The 22,232-nt window shown below is 34.2% G+C and overlaps 1 protein-coding gene across 1 annotated transcript in view; it reads right to left on the reverse strand.

Annotated features, from left to right (window-relative positions):
- Positions 1-2,906: 2,906 nt before the first annotated feature.
- The window catches only part of LOC107185253 (pyruvate carboxylase, mitochondrial-like), a gene marked incomplete at its 3' end in the record, with an annotated part of 82,520 nt that continues 63,194 nt past the window's right edge, over positions 2,907-22,232 (reverse strand). The window contains exons 4-9 of the mRNA XM_015576672.1: positions 20,509-20,659; positions 18,446-18,657; positions 13,404-13,606; positions 10,264-10,525; positions 6,771-7,029; positions 2,907-2,957 (exon numbers count right to left, since the gene is read on the reverse strand). Of these exons, the coding sequence (XP_015432158.1) occupies positions 2,907-2,957; positions 6,771-7,029; positions 10,264-10,525; positions 13,404-13,606; positions 18,446-18,657; positions 20,509-20,659 (1,138 nt within the window). The remainder of the gene's footprint in view (positions 2,958-6,770; positions 7,030-10,263; positions 10,526-13,403; positions 13,607-18,445; positions 18,658-20,508; positions 20,660-22,232) is intronic.

Below are 22,232 nucleotides of genomic sequence, written 5' to 3' on the forward strand. Positions count from 1 at the left end.
TAGTACAAGCGTAGCGCGTAGCCACCGCTAGCGCGCGAACTCGGCTGGCAAACTCGCGCTCTGATTGGTCGCAATTTTTCGTTAATATCTCGGTAACGAAGCCTCAGTTTACATTGTTGCTAAAGAAAAAGTTGTTCCAATTCATAATAATTAATAATAATAATTAATAATAATAATAAATAACATTAATAATAAATATACCAGTAACAACAAATGAATGAAGTGCACGTGCAATATATTTGCAAAATGTACTCTGCAGTATATGAAAGTAACATTTTACGCACATTATGTGTACAGTACCGGACAAATGTTTCGGACAAACACCTACTACGTAATCGACGCCTGTCTTGCCTAACTATTGTTTTCTTGGGTGGACCACACATCAATATATTTTCCAAGTCCCCGTTGATAAAGTTGTTTTTTTATTGAATATATCATCTATTTCGGGATGTCTACACATCATGAAGCTATTGATAGACATCTATGATTTCTTGTTTTATAATATCTGATAAAATTTCGCCTCGTGCCATCCTAGAATGTATAATATAAAGATGTATTATAATGTTCTTATGAAACTCATCTCTCAAATTACAATTTATGCTTGTAAATGAAACGTTCGAATCCTTTTGACTAGCAGGACTAGCTGAATATAGATAGAACTTATTTTATATTTTGTAATATACACTGACCGAAATTTCTACAAAGTCACCATGTTTTTTGATGAATTCTTATACTTATTCCATACCAATGAGAAATTTGTGTTTGGTATCATTTTGGGATCAATTAAAGAAACCGTACACATCGGTTTCAAAAAGTAAATGTAACATTGATTTAGAAAAAAAAACAAAATTGTAATTCAACAGAAAATAAACTGCGATATTTCTATAAACTCATTCGCTTTTTAGATAAGTAAAGTTGAAATTAACAATTTTGTTTCACTATTTCCATATTAATACTTATATAGTGTAACTTCTATTTTTTAATGAAAATACAAAAACAGATACGATGGAGCAATAAAATTGGTGGTAGTTGCACTAAGTATTAATATTGAAATAGTAATAAATAATTGTTAATGTCAACTTTACTTGTATAAAAAGCGAATAACTTTATAGAAATTTCGCAATTTGTTTTCTGTTAAATTACATTTTTCTTTTTTTTTTTTAAATAAATGTTATATTTATGTTTTGCAACCGATGTCTACGCTTTCTTTAATTAATTCTAAAGTGCTAGCATACAAAAATTTTTCATTGGTATAGAATAATTATAAGAAATCATGAAAGAAACATGGTGACTTTATTTTCGGCCAGTGTATAAGCATCTCCATATAACTTTTATAAAAGCCATCGTCGAACTGACAGTAAACACTTTGGGGCTGAACTTTTGTAGGATCACCATAACAACCAACAAAAAGAACAATGTTTCTGTACAAATTCATTTTTCCGGTACTGTATATTAATAAATACAGTCAAACCTTGGTTCACGAACACCTCGGATCATGAACAATTCGGGTTACGAACAAATTTTTCGAACACAAAACGTCTAGGATACGTACTGTGTCTCGAGTTACGAACACATAAGCCATCAACATTTAAAAAAAAACATTCAACATTTTAATACGTAAACAAAAACAAATCACACTGGACAACTTTTTAGTGAGACAGAGGTCCAATGGGTCTGAAGCAGAGTCGAGTGGTGCTAAGAGACAGAAAACAGAAAAAGACTCCCCTTCCAAGCAATAACATTTTACATCCTCACCACCTTCCACTTACGCCGTCAACTCTCCTACATACATGTACGGTAAAAGCTAAATCAACTGTTCGTCTATATTTGACCTGCGTAGTGTTGTGTTTATCTTTTTTCTGATATATTTAATGATTTCCATTGATTTTGTGTTAAGAACCTGTTGCACAAAGTACTGTTGTAAAAGTTTAAATAAGCAATCATCTAGGGTCCAGGAACGGATTAATCCATTTGACATTAATTTCTAGGGGGAAAATAGTTTGAATTTACGACCACTTCGGTTTACGAACGACCTTCAGGTACGAATTAAGTTCGTGAACCGAGGTTTGACTGTAGTATTAGAAAATTTTACTTTCCTATGTGATTAAGATTATGGGCTAGGTTTAAGACCTCAAAAGATAATTGTAAAGTATCTATGGTAAAAACTTCAGTAGGAATCACTAATGACCCGATATTAGCCCTCTTCGTCATTGACAGATGGTCGGCTGTTCAAGGGTTAAACCAGCGCTTTATTCTGTTTTCTGTAGAATTTCGAAACTTGTTCAATTTGCATTGAAATCAGTTCATGGAAATTCGTTATTGGCAGTGTAAGCTTATCGCACCTTTATTTAAAAAATACTTTACAATAACTTAATCCAATAACACTCGTGTGGCAATGAACTTGCTTCCTTTTGGGTGATGCAAAAGTTTTTATGGGTTTCATTATGAAAGAGTAAATTTTCTCATTTCCTAAAAATGATTTATGTAATCAATTATACAGGGTTTTGGAAACTGGGACAAACTGCAGCTCTGCTCGAAGTGAAGTAAAAAAAAATACATGAAATTTTGCACTGTTTAACAAGTTCTGTAATCTGACTGCATGATTATTTCACAAGTGCATCGATGCACTTACAAAATACAATTGCACTTTTTTTCAAACTGGAATGCAATCAAATTTTTGTATCGACATAATTTTTCGTTAAATGAAATTCGAATTCAGAAGGTATGAAGAAGTCATCTGAAAATCATCAAAAACCCCTAGGAATGACGAATTGTTATATCACTGATTAAGCTTGATATTTTTGGAAGTGTTTTATATAGCAATCTGGCTTTCTTGATTGTAGCTGTGTGTTTTAGTTTCTTACACCAAAGTAGGATAGAGAAACGATAATACGTGGTAAGCATACCTGGTGAATCTGCATGACCGTTCTCTCCATCAGCTGCAAGCTTAGCAAAGTCTAAAAAAATGGCCAAACGAAAAGATAAAAGCATGCGGTAAACAATACGGTATAATTACTGAGGGTCATTAATGTCTAAAAAAGACATAAAGAAAGTTATTCAACAACAGAGAAAAAAGTGATGGATAGATAACACACTAAATCTAGAATCCTCTAGTCAAATAACTGTTACAAATTAATAAACACAAAAGAAAACTTTAAACTACAAACGTTCAGTAGAATTCTACCCCTCAGTGGTAACATAAAGTTGCACTACGTAAACACGTAAAATACCATGCCAAATTTTAAATAATGTTTGTGTGGAAAATGTGAAAGATGTGCACGCAGTGCACGAAATATAAATGTAAAATGGAGTGCAACAAATAATTTTTGAATGGCGAAAACCAATCGCGATTGCATTTAAACCCAGCAGAGATACATGAAAATTTTGTTTACTAAGGTAATAAGGTGTCTACTACAATTCCTTCTTAAAAAGTATTCTATTTTATCATTCCATTATAATTTCTTAGAAACGAAAAAGTACTTTCTGAATTTCACGAACTATCGATAGGGGAGCTTCAAAGATTCTACTATTGGAAAATCCAATATAAAATTGGGATAAAAATACATAATTGTATTTTAATGATATTTCTAATACAAACTAATTCTATGATAGAATCTAGTGTCATAGAATTGTTAATATTACGATCACCGGTAATTTTTAATTGATCAAGGATTGACTCTAGATTGAGAAATTAACTTGAGGTATCGTCATTTTGAAAAATAGAACGAGGCTGAATGTACTGAATCGACAAATAATTAATAGATATAAGACAATTTAAAAAGGGTAATTAATCCAAAAAATGTATCACTTGAAAATTTCGTTTACAGGACTGCTCTGTTATTTATAACAGGAAAGATATACAGAATGGAAGATTTCAAGATTTTTTGTTTATTTTACCTGCAACTTCAACTACTACACAGGTCAATAAAATAAGATAAAGGAAGAAGAAATTAAAATAATAACGAGTTGGTTTCTGTAGTAGTTAACACTAGTAACAGTGGCTAACTTTTAAATTTCTTTAACTTTTTCATATCTTTTACTTTCTTTCACACTATTTTGGCAATATGTCAGTGAAAGTACATTTGTGTTAGTCCTCACTTTCGACTTGTAAATAATATTTAAAGGACGAGTTTATTGAATTCAAACACAGAAAAATGATTATAATAGACAATATTAGAAAACACTTCTGATTCCTGTAAAGGACAATTGTATCGTGAAATATGAATATACTGGTGACGGAAAGAGGATCTGAAAAACTAATACGAGTTTTAAGTGAATTCTCCCTTAATGTGGAAGATTGTGTAAAACATTTAATTTCCTTAAAATGAGTGATTAAGGACACAAGATAAATAGCAACTGTTACATACATTATACATTATATCAAAAACAGCTCGTTGAGGTCTGTTTTTCAGAGTTTCATACATTATTTTTCAAAGTTTTGTCTTCAAAGTATCGTGTGCAGTTCACGGATAGAACTTTGAACTCTTTCTTTATAGTAAATAACTTCTCTTTTCCGCTATATACAGTACTTGAGTGACTTTTATTACTTAAACTATTTATACCGGGTGTTCATGTTGTTATTAGCCGTCGTATTTTCTAGTTAACGGTACCTATACGGAATATACATATAGAAGAGGAAAATGTTTCATAGTCATTCATAAGCAACACGATAGGATTCATTTATTTTTAGATCTGCCACTAACTTCTGATAACGAAGGCCACTTTTAGTTTTTTTTATGAAAATCACGTTTTTTTATGTACTTCGAGATCATATATAGTCAGGAACGAAAGAAATAACTCGAGCACTTTATGGCACTCTGTGTCCTTGTATGTCTTATTGAGAAAGCATCATAGCGGATTTAATGTTACTTCTAATAGCAAGAATTAAGTTACAACTCTGTTTAGAACACTTTTAGTAACTACTACTAATTACATTTTCCGACATATTATGCTATATCGTTCAATTCATCTTTCAGCACTTCCATGTGATACAAAAGAACATAAATTCCCAGAAAAAAAAATTGAGGAAGACCTTTGTTGTTCAAAAACTATTGCCAATTAATTAAATAGATGTGGTCTGTCATGTTGCTTACAAAGAAGACTGGAACATTATCCTTTTACATTGTTTCTGTATACTTAACATTTACGAGAAAAATGCTAACTAATAACAACGTAAACATCCTGTATGTGACATGTAATTCGATTACCATTAACACGCTGACTGCCCAACGAAATTTTGTGCAAGATCTGCCAGAAAAGTAACGGGACTGGTAGCGCAGAAAATTGTATTGTCAAGTAATCTACAAATCAGCATTGTCGCCTTCAAAATAATTCCTTTGGAAACCCACAAACCACTGGAGAAATTGTTCCCACTTCCTGAAACAATGCTGGAAGTCTTCAACTGTTGCTACTTCCAGTTAGTCTGGCACAATCTATTGGATGTTGTCTACAGATCTAAAATAATGATCCTGAAGTGGGTTTTCACATGTTATGAGCAGCATACGAAAACAAAAACTCTATGACAAGAAAATAAATGACCATATGGCGCACAACATGTTAAGAGGGCTGCAGTACATGATTTAACCTTTTTGGCCAAAAATTCATTTACAGGAAGTACGGTTGGATATTGCATCATGACAACGCTCAGAGTCACACTAAGCTCTCTGTGAACAAGTTTTTGTCCAATAGGAGTATTCCTGTGACTCCACAGCCACCTTACATCTCTGATCTGAGTCCATGTGACTTCACCTTGTTCTCAAAACTCAAAACCCATCTCAAGGGTCGTCATTTTGGGTCTCTGGACAACATCCAATAGATTGCGACAGATCAACTGAGAACAGTTCCAGTTGAGGATTTTCCAGCATTGTTTCAGGAAGTAGGAACAATGTCTCTAGTATTGTGGCTTTCCAGGGAAACTATCTTGAAAGTGATAATGTTGATTTGTAGATAAATTGACAATCCAAATTTCTACGCTATCAGTCCCATTACCGTAATTAGGGGTAATTTTGTCCAAAGTCAGAAAACGAACATTCTCGATTTTGCAGCTCAGCAAATTGTTAAATTAAGTTGACTTTTAGATGAATAGGATTTTCACGTAAAAATACCCGCAGAAGAGCTGCAACGTCGAAAATGATCATTTTCTGACGTTGGGACAAAGTTACCCCTAACTGAATCAAGTTACCACAAATTACGGTACTTTTTGACAGACCTGGTACAGTGGACTCTAACTATATTGCCACTAAACATATTGCCACCTGATGCACTTCCCCTTCATACGTACTTTCGAGCACACAAATTCTCTCTCCCACCACCTTACGTACACCGATGAACTAGCACGATCCATCTTTTGCGCAGGCGCTGAGGCCGAGGCTACGACGACAGAACTTAGCATGAAGAGGACTCTGAACTCATTGCCATTTTACTCTCCTACAGCCCCGACCATGGCAATATAGTTAGAGTCCACTGTATTAGTAACATGAGCTTTGATTCGTCGAAAAGGTGTATTTCTTTCTCTGGTCCTCTTATCATCAATGTGTCGAGTACGAAATTTTCAAGAGACACCGTGGTACACAGCCATAAATAGTAGAGACACCCCATACGCACAACAAATAATACATGAAAAGCAGTGCTCCGTTTGGTTCCGATGTTTCAAATGTGCCCAGTCCCGTTCATTGCGAAACCAGAACAATAAAAATCAGGGTTCGGTTTCGGAGTCGCGGATAAATATGATCTGGCGTTCATTGCTCGTCATTACAGTTTCGATACTATACCTAAAGCGATCTGAGGAAGTTGCGGCCTAATTTCCACCGGTTTCAGGCCCGTTGCGAGTGGAGTACTGGGTCCGTTCACGAGGACAGATCCTAAATAGTTCAATAATTTTTGCGCACGGTTCCGACTCTGCTGGAACTGGAAGAGCTGAGGATTCTCGTCGATGAAATATGTGTCGACGTTTCCATTGAGGAACTTCTGATTCTCCAACACGTTCAACTTCGCGCAAGACGACTGCAAATCACCTGCATGGGCTATTACCTGAAAATAAGAGTGGGTACTAGTACCATTCTGTTCAGCTTTACTATGTCATGAGTAGAATTTCATCCCACAAATTTAATTAGCACGTTCGGTTTCGTATACGACAATATGTTAATTTATAGTTCGCAATCTTTTTATAGATCGTATCTAATGCATGAGTCTTTTTGCATTCGCTATCATGAATTTTTACTGTTTTACGAAAATAAGCAAAAACCGTAAATTTCGGTGGCCTGTATTTTTTAAACAAATTCGGGAACAGAAAAATGATGACTCACCCCCCCTCCCCCTACCTACCCTAATGTCACGTGAACTACAACATATTTCATTTTCATCAAAATCCCTAACAGCGAGTGCAAAAAGTGATCGATTTAGCGTGGAATGACCACGTATTGCATAAAGGTACTTATGTAGGAATTCAAATTGTATAAACCTCGCTTTACGGATACGGATTCATTTTAACCCATTAACAGGGATCATTACTGTATTTGTTATAAGGTAGGTATACAGAAATTACTAAGAAAAATCGAATGCTGGTGTTAAAGTATTGACACTATTTCGGTTACTCTTGAGGCTTTTGGGTGTAAATCATGTTCTTTTGGAAAAGTTGTCCCAAACGATAGTATGCGTGTTACTCTACTTTTGATAGAGCTATCTGCAGTGCTTGTGAAATCCTGGGATAATTTTTGCAAAAGGACAAAGCTTACAACCGAAGCCCCCTACAGTGATAAGTGTAAGATGCCTGGTTATGAGAGTCTCAAATCTTCAATTAATTGTGCTGTATATAAACTGTTGATATTAAATTAATCCAGAAAGGGTAAGGGGGTCAAAAGTGCCTTTAGACCGATTTTGACTTGTAATATACCATGTAATATACCAATTTAATTCCTTTAGTTTATATATTATTTTGCTGTATGTAGAAACACGTCAAATGATACAATATACTTATTTAATAAAGGAAATACAAAAATTCGAAGTATAAGTTATTTTTTCACGGAAAAAATTGGTTTTCGATTTTTTGAACTACGGCGCACTCTACCAAAAAATCATGATAATATGTTGCTACTGTGAAAGGATAAATGTAGTGCCGTTAAAACTTCGATAAGAAAAAAATATTTTTCATCATTTTTGATTTTTCACAGCCAGGATACTCAACTACAAAATCGCAAAAAAATCTCCAACGGACGCCCCGATAAATACTATCTATCAGATTTTTTATAGAATTTTTGCGCGTCATTAAAGAGGGAAAATAGAGAAAAAACCAGTAATCCGAATTTTCCCTATTACTACCCTCTTGATCGAGGTAGAGGGTTAAAACTTGGCACAGACTATTTTTTCTTGACAAGCTATCGAATGGTATATTACAAATCAAAATCGGTCTAAGGGCACTTTTGACCCCCTTATCCTGTTATACCCTTTCTACAACAGTAATACGATTAAAAATTAATACATTCGCTACTGTCATATTACTTGAAAAATGTTCGTCGCATACCACGCTAGATTTCTATCATTCAATTCACAAGGGAGCATCGGGGACTAATACAATCCAGTATCGATGAAACTTTGCATAAATATTTATCAGAGATATCTAAGAAGATAGCTGTAATTCGATCGTGCCCGTTTTTCGCTTTGAGGGCGATATCAGTCCTTTCTATACATATATGTACGTGCTTATAAGCCGTAAACAACAAAAGATATTAAAAAATGGTTGAAATAAAAATTATTGTTAAAAAATCATTCTTCTTGGAAAATTGAATTCCCCCACCCCCCCTCCTTTTGGAAGAACTTTATCTTTTTTAATGGATAAAAGCAGCTTTATAGATCTCAAGAGACGGTATAAATATATGGAATTGATGTTGGAATATATTTACTCTTGATTAGGTATTAAAAGGTCAGTGAAGAGATAATAAGTAATATAAAATACAGGTGAATATTGCAAAACATTCTGCTTCTATCCAATGAAGTATGCTGATTTTGGTTGATCTTTTAATACAGGGTGCCTCCGAAAGTTAGGTACAAGCAGAAATGAGGTGATTTCTCATAAAAAGATAAGAAAAAAATTATTTCATTTGTAGCTCGGTTTTTGAGAAAATCAGATTTGAAAATCTGCTCGATACTCGTGCAGTTGAACAGGACTTGGCTAGCGAGTCGACCATGACGAATACACACGTTCCAGATTAATTTGCAAAGTCAATGTTTTCGAAAACAAAGTCTCAAATAAAAAACTTTTTTTTCCATATTTTCGACTTTTTTCACGTAGAATTGCCTCATGCCCGCTTGTACGTAACTTTCGAAGGCACTCTGCATAATCTCTGAAAGTATAACCGTCACGTATAAAGTACGTCCGATTCAAGTGTATATCCGCAATTATTTCTCTAACTATTGAAAATGAGAAAAAATGTTTCACCCTGAAATTGTTCGATTTGATAGAGAAATCTTAATACAACATTTGAATTTTTTTTAAAGTGTTCTTTACAGAGATTTTATTATCAACGTAGTTTTTTTAAATGAACCTATACATATATTCCTATTATTGCCAGTTTATTACACATTTCAAAACCTGGGAAATGAAATTACTATCATTTTATGACAATATATTTATAATGATATTCCAATGACTTAAAAATTTTTTAATTCTTGGAGAGGAATATTCCTGTTTATCCCCCTCCAATCCCGCAGATAACACATTTTTTATGCGCCCATATAATACTACGTTGAAAACTAAGCAACTTTCGTCTGAATCATTTTTCATTACGACGATTAGTTTACACGTACCTAATCATGAAATATGTGTTTCTAGCACAAACCTCCAGGGGCTGTTCCGCCCCTTCAAACCATTTTCCAGCAAAATAAAAAAAAATACGTGATCAATAGTTTGTAATCCTCTACAAATTTATGCCAGTTTGAACGAAAAACAAGTATGGTGCTAGCGGCGAACTTTGGGGGCTGTTTCACCCTTCGAAATGTTTTTTATCAAAAACACAAAATACGTGTTCCATAGTTCTTAATTCTCAATAAAAATTCATGCCAGTTTGAAGGAAAACAAATTTTTGCTCTGGAGATGTTCCACTGTTAGAAACAATGGAGTTGAACCATGTGCAGTGTCGCCAATTTTTATTCTTAAATATACTTTTCCTTGCATGGAAATCCGAAATGTCACATTGAAAACGGGCGTCTACACTAGAATACCCCCTATACTAGATTAACGTTAACAATAAATGAACGTTTCTACTGTACCTTGACGAGAAGCGAATCATAATAAGGCGAAATTATCGCTCCAGCGAATGCAGATGCACTGTCCAATCGGATGCCCATACCTTCTCCGGAACGGAACACTTCGATCCTTCCAGTGTCTGGTTGGAAGTTCTTCGCAGGATCTTCTGTGGTTACACGACATTGTATAGCGTAACCATCAGGACGAATCTTCTCCTGGGTCATTCCTAGCTCGGGTAACGTGATACCCTCTGCAATACGGATTTGAGATTGCACCAGGTCGATTCTGAAAGAATTATCTCAAATTATTCTAATGAATGCATAACAACAGAAGTTATCCAAATGTTAAATTAGTTATAGAAAAATAATGGTAGGCAATTATATGACTCGATCTCCTGAGAACTAAGATAAATGTCACTCGTCTGGATAATTCAATATCGGTCAGAAAGATGGTGTTAAAGTCTGTTATAAGCACCTCTAAAAATGGAGATAAATAACTTACTTTCTAACATTTTGTTGATTATTTATGTTTTTTGGATACACGTAAATAAAATAAGTGAAAAAGAAAAAAAAACACCAACATGAAGTCCATGTCTGTTTTCAGAGCTCAGGTGACATGCAGGTCTAGTTCATGGGTCTGACGAAGCAGATACTGAAAAGTTGCGCTATCAACAGCATGGATATTTTGGTCAAGGTAGACAAAAATCCTATGTTAGTGTTTCTTTGTTTCTCTTCCAGTTATTTTATTTACCCGTATCCAAAAAAAGATTTAAAAATACCAAAATTATAAAAAGAAATTTATTTATATCTTGTTTCAGAGCTGTTTGTTACGAATTTTGATGATATTTTTGTGATCAACACTTAATTTTACAGATGAGTAACACTTATTTCAGCTCTTAGGAGGTCGAATCCTATAATTCTCATTTATTTTCTCAAACCTACTTTAACATCTAGGTAACTTTCCTTGTAGGACATCCAATGCAAAACTTACAATTCTTTAAATGTTATAAGCATGTATCAATATGAATTTATGACGAATATTGAGTTATTTAAAATATTAGTTATTAACACAGGTGGCGGCCAAATGATCTGCCAGTAACACCATGGGTGGCACCGATGACCGACGACATTGAAATTAGTTAAATCTCTTGCGTAAAAAAATATTATAGTAACACGTGTAAACACTGTAAACTTGTCAGTGCTCCTAATATCGTAACATGAATTGGTAACTCTGAGCAAGATAAATGCATAATGCATGGTAAAACAGCTCAAATAAATAATTTCATGCAGGGTGGATCATTTAACTCGATATGCGTGAATATCTTCGAAACTGTTGATGATACCAAAAAATGTTTTAAATAAAAGTTAAATTGTTTTGAGGGGAGATTAATTTAATCTAGGTAGTTGTTTGTAGGTGGATGTGTAGAAGACATATGAAGGTTTTTGGTTTTTTAAATGGGATCATACATTGTTTAATGCATTAGTCCATGCAGCTTGTCATTCGCTACAAAAAATATTAAGCTATAATAATTATACCAAAAAACCATTAGTCTAGGGGACGTTTTAATTTAAAAATTTCGAAGTGGTACTAACAATACGATGTTTACCTTTTTAAATTTCACTCGGTCTCTAAATGTCCTATCAACCCTTTCTAGTATTTCTTTTGAAATTCGTTGACATACCACTCATACCCGCATAGGATGTTAGATGACACGCGTAATACCTGGCTATACTGAAATTAAGTACCGTTTCACAATATTGAAATTGAAATATCTTCTAAATTAAGGGTTTTCTGGTATAAACAGCTTAATACTTTTTCATAATAAATGAAAAGCTGCATCGACTAATGCATTAAAAAATATATAATAACACTTAAACAGACAAATTTTATCCTAATATACCCTGCACTACTCCAACGAAAAAAAACCACTGACATTACTTCCCCCTCGAAGCCATTCAACTTTTATCTGAAACATTTTTTAGAATAATTAACGGTTTCGAAGATATCCGCAGGGATCAATTTATGTGACTCACCCTGTATATTTTACTATTCTAGTACAATTTGTATACTGAATACTTCAGTCCGCCACCACAGGGAAGAAATGGAATTGTTATCTGACAGTTAATGTGTTGATTATAAATTACTAGACTGCGAATAGTTATGGAAATCCAATTTTTTATGGATTAATTTTCGAAAATTAAAAGCATACATAAACTGAGTTTGATTATCAATTGCTCTATTACATTCAAAATAAACAAATGCACACACTATAAATATATAAACTCTATTAAATATTAAAATATACCCAAAAATGTTAAAACTTTTATTTCGTTTCTTTTTGTTATATTTCTTACACAAAGAAGATGGGTTTTTGTATTTATAGCGAATGTAAGTACAGAATATAAGAGAATGACTGAACTAATGAATAATTCCTGCCCTTAGTATTTTATTATTAAAATCTTCAATCCCTTAACAGAAGATCCAAAAAGCGGGATGAACGTACATAAGTGTATAAACTTGCAATTTAATTATAAATATACCTTTCAACCTTGTATACAATATAGATTCTAAGAATTATTATAAAAACTTACACTTGCAGAAATAAATTTACAAACGCAGGAATTAAAAAATTCATTTTCCCTATTACGGATCTTTTTTACATTACTTAGAAGCTTAATGCCGCGACAACTACTTGTGATGGCCATTACCGACGTCAGATCAGAAATAAGACGAAATTTTTATCAAAATTCATTAAATTCCTATCGAATATATATACAAATTTTATTTTATGCTGTTTGTCCATTTGTATATCCTGCGTGTGCATATTATAAAATCCATACTTTAGTAATCACTAAATCTTCTAATATCATATAAAAAGTACCAAGATATTGAAAACAACATTAAACTGTTGTACAAATAAAAAAAAACGCCCATTTTGTGATGATTAAACACATTTAACAACACGACATTTATGGTTAACTAACTTCCACTCCCGCAGATGTATTAAAATTGAGTCAACGAGTAGTGTAAACGTATAACTTGGTTACCGAAAATGCTATATTATTTTAATTCTCTTTTTCTATTTAAGCAACTGTCAAGTCCGTCGAATCAATTACCTAATACAGAATTACACATTTTAAAAGATAACGGTAATTACACTTACCCAGTAATTTCTTCTGTCACTGTATGCTCGACTTGTAGCCTAGCATTGACTTCAATGAAGTAGAAATGTCCGGATTCGTCGGCCAAAAACTCAACAGTGCCTGCATTTGAGTAACCAACGTGTTTCGCCAATCTTACAGCATAATCAGTCATTTTATTCCTGATTTTGGGGTCCAGACACGGTGCAGGCGCAATCTCAACGACCTGCAAATTTTGATCAAAGTTAATGAAGTTTATCGAATACGTCTATTAATATACATATTATTTCTCGCGACTGAAAAAAATTTACACTTTCAAAGATTTTCCAGCAGCTTATTACTTATACATTTCGAGACACCAGTAAATCGTAGTACGATTTGTAATGTGTAGAATAAGTAAAGTGAATAGCAAGTAGATTGAGTAGTGTGAGTACAGCGAATAGAGCGAGTAGAGCGAGTAGGGCGAGTAGAGAGAGTAGAGAGAGTAGAGAGAGTAGAGAGAGTAGAGAGAGTAGAGAGAGTAGAGAGAGTGGAGCGAGTAGAGAGTACAGAGAGTAGGGAGAGTGGAGCGAGTAGTGAGAGTGGAGCGAGTGAATCGATTGGAGCAAGTGGAGCGAGTGGAGCAAGTAGAACGAGTAGAGTGAATAGATCGAGTAGAGTGGGTAGACTGAGTAGAGGCAAACCACAAGGCGAAATAGAATTACAGAATTTTTTTATGAGTTTCCATTGTTGACAATATCAAGTTGGATAATTGTATCTACAAACGTGTGTAGTACTTAACACAATTTTGTCAATCACTAATTGTTTTTATTTATAGTAATTTTCGTACAACCGACATTGTATGCATTTTTGCATATCTTCAACGTAACAATAACAAATACACTGTAAATAGAACGAAATGCATAAAACATGTCCAGAAAATGTATCCTGTACATGAAAGTAATATTGTATGTACACTGTGTGTATGAATGAAATAATGAATTAAATATATATTTTTCCAATACATTTTGTTTGTCTATACATATATTGGAGATAGAATATGACATTTAGGACTCTGGTGACCTGATATTTAATTCGGGGGTTTCGAGAGTTAATGATTACACATATTAACACTAGTATAATATTCGTAACTTTGCACAATAATTTAATATAAATTCAGAATTAAAATACAGCGAATGCAATGGAAAATAAATGACACTATAGTACCGCCATTATTTCATTCAAGTAGAATCAGTACGTAATAGACAGACATATTATGCAGTCGTATTCAAAAGCGTTCGATGAATTTCTATGTTCGTTTTTCTCGTAAACGACGCTTCTGTACACCCTGTAAATGATTTATAACGCTTTGACAAGCACGTCACCCTGGAATTTTTTAATCGCATCTCTTTTTCTAGAAACATATACAACACGGTTTTGCAATCTTGACCTCGTTTCGTGAGAAACATGTACGTGCAAGCATTTCAGGACACCGTGGACGATATTTATACGTTTCCAAATCTTTAAAAAAAGCGGCAGTACTATAAATAAAATTATTTTTACTTATCTAATTTGCAGTGTGTACAAATTTATTTATAATGATATCAATACCAGCAGTAAATGATACTATGTCTTCGATGTAAATCATATTTATGTAAAATACACATGAACCAAAAATGATGAAAAAATTGTCTAAAAGCAACAACCGTCATTATTTCTGCAAATAACTGAAAGGATTTTCAAAGGTATTTCAACGAGAAATAGTATAAAATAAATTATTAAATACTTTAAGTATTAATATAAACATTTAAGTGAAAGAAAAGATACGTTTCTGTTAAACTTCTCGAAGAAATATTAAAGCAGGAAGGATTAAACTAGTTTGTTTTCAAGGAAATTCGTACGCGATTATTACAAGATGGCTTCAACTCGTTGAGTAAATATTTACCACCGATATTTTATTAGTACTTTTTCAATTAACATCATATTCTTCCTTTTCACTTTCTTTACAATTTCTTTCTATTTTTCAGTTAGTTTCACTGTACAAGTTATAAACAACTATGATAGTTTTAGCTAACAAAAAACTCTTGAACATGCTTCTAGCTGTATTTTGCTTTTAAAGTTTTTTCTTTTAGAGATTATTCTATTGAACCAAAGGATTAATCATCTAATAGGGCGAAGTCTATTTAACTGGGTAGATGCTATAAAATTTTCTAATGGAAATAGTGTAATTTTTTCACAAGTATGATAGAACGTAATGAAAAATTTCTATATACTTAGTCATACGTTTTGTCGGTATTTCCCAACGAAAACAGAAAAAACGACAAGTACCCTGAACAGCAAATACATTCAACCCACACATGGGAAATAGTATATGTCCATTAAAATTGAGATATTTCCTTTATTTAGATTTATCCTTCGTCCGGTACAAAAGGTAACGAGGACACTATGTCCGAAATGCTACGAACTTTCCGAACGATCCAATAATACAGACAACCCCCATATAACATGGCATTCCCATAGCACGATTTTGTTCTAACCCCGTTGTAACCCTGCAAGCCCATCTGTAAACAGAGGCAAATTCCATTATCTGGATAAACAGTTTCGAATAACAAATAAAAGATAAAACATGTACATCGCCATTTTTAAGTGATTAAACGTGGAACTTCCAGTCTGTATATTGAAGTAATACTTCTCGAATAAATAAGCACTTGGTAAACAATTATTTAACCTCATTAATTATTTAATGTTGAGAATGACGCTATTAAATACTGCTGTTAGATACGCTCTCAGATAGTGCTTTTCACTATGTATTATTCGGAGAAAATTGTGTCTAACTCTGCACGGTTAAAGAATTGAAGAAACAGTCGAATAGTATAGTCAGTCTAATAAGTACGTAACAGGCAATATTTTTACCTGGGCGCAGCTATCAAAAAATTCCTATGAATTCAGGTGGCTTGACCATTCCTCAACGACGTTTGCATGTCAATACGTTGTCCAACATCTTTCTCTGACAATGAGTAAATATCGCCATATTGATCGAATTTAGCGAATCAGTTTCTTTAAATTCTACATTTTTTTTTCGAAGCTTTCATTTCATATATCCATACACATTTTCAATGGGGTTCGCGTTAGGTAACTATGAAGCACAATCTAATATCTCGATACCATTTGCGGTTTTCCACTCCATACAGCGACGACTCCAATATTTAGGGTCATTATCTTCATCCAATATCGATTTTTCCTTTCAAACCATTTCTCAGCTGACTTTAATAAACTCTCTGATAAAATTTTATCATTTTTGTCGCGTTCAAGTTATTCGTAAATAGCGATAAAGTCCTAAATCCCTGTTTGGGAAAGCACCCCCAAAACGTGCACATTTTCAGGGTGCTTGATAATCCGTTGATTAATAGAACTTCGCACGCAAAAAGAAGCTCCATAGTAAAAAATTACATTTTCCCAATTCCGGTCGATACTTTTGTGTGTTCAAACATTCTTTAAAAAAAATACTTACTGCTTCGAAACTTGTCGCTTATACAGTACTCATAGTTGAAAACTTTGTTTTCCTTTCGAAGGTCGGACCATTACTGAAAATTTACCTACAATGCGTCGTAGAGGAAGGGTCAGGCACCCTGAACTCATCGGAATTTTTACGATAGCTGCATTCAGAGAAGAATTTTTGCCAGTCACGTACTTATTAAACAGACTGTACGATATTCCTGCAAGACAGTTTCGATCTGACACAGTTAAAGAAATTGTTTAGAGCATGTATACAGGGTTTTTAATAGGGACTTTGTGTTTTTATAAGGACAATTTGGATGTGGTGATAGTTTTGTCATTCTGTTTTTTGACATATGTCAAGTACAAGGTCTACAATTCATTATAATGTCTTCAATTTCTGGTAAATCTGTGAAAACTACATATCTCAAAATTTTCGAATTCTACAGTCAATTGGCCGCCTATATCGTGTGATTTAACGCCGTTAGACTATTTCTTATGAGGCTATGTGAAAGATCAAGTTTATGCAGATAATCCATAATCCATTGAAGCCTTGAAAACCAACATCCGACGCGTAATTGGTGAGATAGAGCTGCCATTATGCAAAAATGTAATGGGAAATTTTACCAAAAGGATCAACGTCTGTAAACGTAGTCGTGGTAAACATTTGTCCGATATTCTTTTTGATTCATAAATTGTAGACTTTCCACATTATATATCACTAAAGAAATACAGAACTTTCATGCAAAATGTGTGTTTTATTTAAAATTTAAGAACAATGTCCCTGTTGAAAAGCCCTTTAGTTTTGTTAGTTCTTGGAACCTAATCCTGTTTGTTGTATCTACGTATACGTACCAGTTCTTAATTTCGTATAACATAATAATGTTTGGGGACCTAGTAGTAGTAGTAGGTACAACGATCTCCCGGGAGGGGGGAAGTGCGATTTCCCCCCCAAGGCCCAACCGTGGCTCATGGCGCCGGTGGCTATCACACAGCCCCCGCCACGTTAGCAGGGGGGCTGCCGTGGGCATTACCCGGGGCTATTATTTCCCCCAGTTTTCCAACCCGACCAACTTTTTTAGGCCCGGGCCACATGGAGGCGAGGAAGTACTCGCCGGGGGGCGGAGAGTCACTAGGATCGTCCCTTCCCTACCTAAATGAGTGTCTATGGAATATGGTCGTCGGGGCAACCGATCCTTCGTCTCCAAAAGTGAGTACCGGCTCACTCTTTGCTTCACCCACAGACCGAGTCTGTACCAGGGGTGGAATCATCGTGCTTGCGTACGTTCCATCATCGAGAGAGAGCTGTGTCGCCTGTTTCAACCCCCTATCGTACTACCTGCCTATGTCCCGAATATTTCAGAAGCCCCCCCTCCTCTGATACCCCTTACAAATCCACCACCCCCCTCAAGGACAAGGAGAGAGTCCCGGGACTCCGATAGAAATACATGGGGAGGCCGTTCTAGCCGACCTCAAGGAGAGGAATTTGGGGACCTAACTACTATGTTATGTGGAGGATATCTATAGTACTTTTTTCTGGAGATAAATAATTGTACTGTAAAAAATGCAGCTGTGGTTTCCTTGTACTGACTTTTTGATGACGACGTTGCACGGAACAATCGCGCTCATAAAGATGCACAACATTGCCAGCTTTATCTCCCAACAATTGAACCTCGATGTGCCTTGGTCTTTCGATGAACTTCTCAATGAACATGGCTCCGTTCCCGAAAGCGGCTGCCGCCTCTGACACCGCACGATCGAACATTTCTCGTACTTCTTCCATCTGCTTCACGACCCTCATTCCTAGAAAAATACACAGAACATTCAACTGATTTTTACATTTACTGTTTTTCTGACGGAACAAGCCCAACTGTACAAGTAGGCCTTCAAATTATGATTACGTTGGGTAAACTCGGCATAGTCCGCGATACAGTAAATCATCGGTGAGTGTTCGAAAACTCCTCGGTACTAACAATGAGTCGTTCCCAGGTGTAACGCTGACTATTTAATGAGGTCTAGCACAGTGATAGAGCTTGGGATTCTGAAGCTAATAATATTTGTTTTAGCCGCACGTGGCCATTAGTTTATGAAATATTTAATGTTCAGTGCCGAGAAGCTTTCGAACACTCATCGAGGATTTACTGTACTGTTACTGTGTGATACTTTTTCATTCGTCTCTGACACGAAATTACTAGGACCAATTTAGTTCAAACAAAATTGAACGCTGTTGATGTTGTAGTTATGGAATGAGAAAACTTGTCTCTTCCAGGAGAGCATTATTTGTGTAATTTTTCGGGCTAATTGTGGACGATTATTTGTTTATATATTATATGTTCTTTAGAAGATAAATAGAACATCCGAAATGCAAGTATGTATGCGATTTTTAGCAATTTAACAAGATTTAGAATTATCCTACAGAAAGGCATTAGTACTATTTTTGCTTATAAAAAACAACGTGAATTCTTATTTTTTTGTGTCTGAGCCTGCGTTTTTTTATTGCACTATTTGAGAAAAACTGAAGATATATACAAGAAACAATGTTTCCTTATGTCTCAGACATCTATCATGAGACTATCGACTATCAACGAAACGATTCTTTATTTTTGGACGGTAACACGGTTTCCATGCGTCGTCAGCGGTGAAATCCTCAGTGTTAATGTTAATGGAATCTTAATAACAAAAAAATTGGCAAACGTAGTACCAAATAATAATATCAATAATATATACAACAATAAATAAGTCACTAGTGAACATGTCACGACTTATGACAAGAACTATCAAAGAAGGACCAGAATGTTTCGTGAAAATTCAATTTCTGTATTTTTTTGATGAAATATACTTAAAAGAATTCTGTTAACCTATTATTTGTTTGTATGATGCCTGATCTATCATTCTAGCAAAATTCATTGCTAATCTGTTACGATTCAGTCGAATGGATATTTCTGAATGAAATTAATACACTAATTAAATACACTAACTAACTTAATTAATACATTAATTTAAGATTGTACACAACACTGAATATAATTTACATTTTCTCTGCAATGTGCAAAATTCATAAAAAATCGGGATATTTCATAATTCCCTTTTTAACGCTTTTCCTTTTTCTGCGTTTAGTAGCATAAGTATCCAGTGACTTATGAACCGCAGTGTGTATGTAAACTTAACTTAATAAAGCAATTAATTAATACTTATTACAGTTCTGATATTTACTAACTATTCCAAATCACACTGTACCTAACTTTCAAATGAACTGAAAATTCTATGTAAATATCTAATTGCTGATCCATCCGCCTTTCCATATCACCCTAAATGCGTTTTGGGCCACCATATTTAAAATACTATAAATGCGACGATCATTACCTTGTCTTACACCCAATATGTATTTGAAATGATAACTTACAGTTTCCTTATACTTTCTCCACAAGATAAATATATTTTAGAAAAATTAAGAATGTGATTGGGTTGAAAAAGATTTTAGGGTGAATACTGTTAAAGAAATGAAAACGTGGTTGGGTCGAGAAAGACTCGAAAACTGTAGTACGGTTGAGAACTTATGTTATTCATTCAAATTTGAAACAAAACTTGAGGTTTTTCATTGTTCACACGATGTTGATAAAATTCAAAATTTTATGAAAAATTCAAAGTTCTTACCTCTACCGCCTCCTCCGTAAGCGGCTTTGAAAATGACCGGGAGTCCATGTTTCATACAAAATTCTACTGCTTCATCGGATGTGGTCACTGGTCCATCTGTTCCCGGAACAATTGGCACTTCAGCTTCTATGGCGGCTTGTCTTGCAGCGACCTGATTTATTAAGAGAAAAATATTACGTTTAACACTGTGAACAAATAATCTTTTTGACATACTGATCTAAATATGAACTCAACATGTATAATATACCAGAATAAACATGAAATCTATAGAATCGATCTATGAAGGACATTGCTTAAAGGACAGATCAGTGTAACAACTTTGAAAAACAGAGTTTTTGTTCTGTTTTTCATTTTTTTAACTTTATTTTCTACTTTTCTGATATCAACCAGAATTTTTTGAAATTAATATTTCAACATTGTAGAAAAATTTTACAAAATTATCTGTGTATTAAATACTGCAAGTGAATGAACGTGAACGTGAACACAATATATATAATTGATTGATTGACGATCGAGAAGCTCTTTAATGTCAAACCTTACGAGTGCTTGATAAGCTTACAGATAATGTATAAAAATAGCAATTTTATTGATTTTTACCTGTGAAAAATATTGAATCAACTTTATAGATAAAAAATAATGGTTCTAAAGGACAGTGTCAAATTAAACATATGACCTTCTATCGTTTATGTATTTTATTCATACATATGAAATATATAATATGAATTATAGCAGTTTTAGTAGCGCTTGAGTAGTAATATACAGTACATAATTAAGTATTTTATAAGTTTCAGGGGATCAATCTACAATAGATGTTTCGAACCGTAGTTGATCTGACGATCTTTTAGGTTTATGTGAATTTGCACTTACTGTGCCGACGATTAACACTAGAACTACCAGCACTGAATGTATACTAAATTAAATTGTATAATTTAGTAATATACTCAATATAATAGTACACTTTAACTTAATATAGTACAATAAAAAACGTGTAGTAAATTAGAAGCCAATGTAAATTTCGCCTACCAACACTAGTATATAATAATTTCAGTAATCCTAAAATTAGAAACCCGCAATCCATTATTTTGATCGCTTTGGTAGTTCTGTGTTAAACGAACTCACTCGAAGGACAACACTGCCCCAACGAAGGGACAACTAGAACTTTGATTTTAATCTTTTATTTTATTAGAACTGTGAAACTTAAGATACAGGTTACAAAATACGATGATTGTGGAAATACGGGTGTATGACCTAATGTTTGCCTTACTGACTGATTGTGAGGATCCTTACCAGTGTGTATCGTACTGAGTGTCTGTTTGCGTCCATCAACTACTGTCACACGTTCACTATCGCGTGCATAATATGAAGCATGTCAGAAAAATAATGGGACTGATAACGTAAAAATGTATATTGTCAAGTTAACTACAAATTAACATTGCCCCCTTCAACATAGTTCCCTTACGAAGCCGTGGATCGCTGGAGACGTTGTTTTCACTTCTTGAAATAATGCTCGAAGTCTTCAAGTGGAACTGCTGTCAGTTAAGACTGTGACAACCTATAGGGTGTTGTTTACAGTTCCAAGATTCCGACCTTGAAGTTGGGTTTTTAATTTCTCAGAAAATAAAATAGTCACACGGACTCAGAACAGGGGAATGAAAAAGATGTGGTACCATTGGAATACCTTTATTGGTCAAAAATTCATTTACTGAAAGATTTCTTGAATGTTT

This window comes from Dufourea novaeangliae, unplaced genomic scaffold (assembly GCF_001272555.1).
Source record: "Dufourea novaeangliae isolate 0120121106 unplaced genomic scaffold, ASM127255v1 scaffold4, whole genome shotgun sequence".
Lineage (NCBI taxonomy): Eukaryota > Metazoa > Arthropoda > Insecta > Hymenoptera > Halictidae > Dufourea > Dufourea novaeangliae.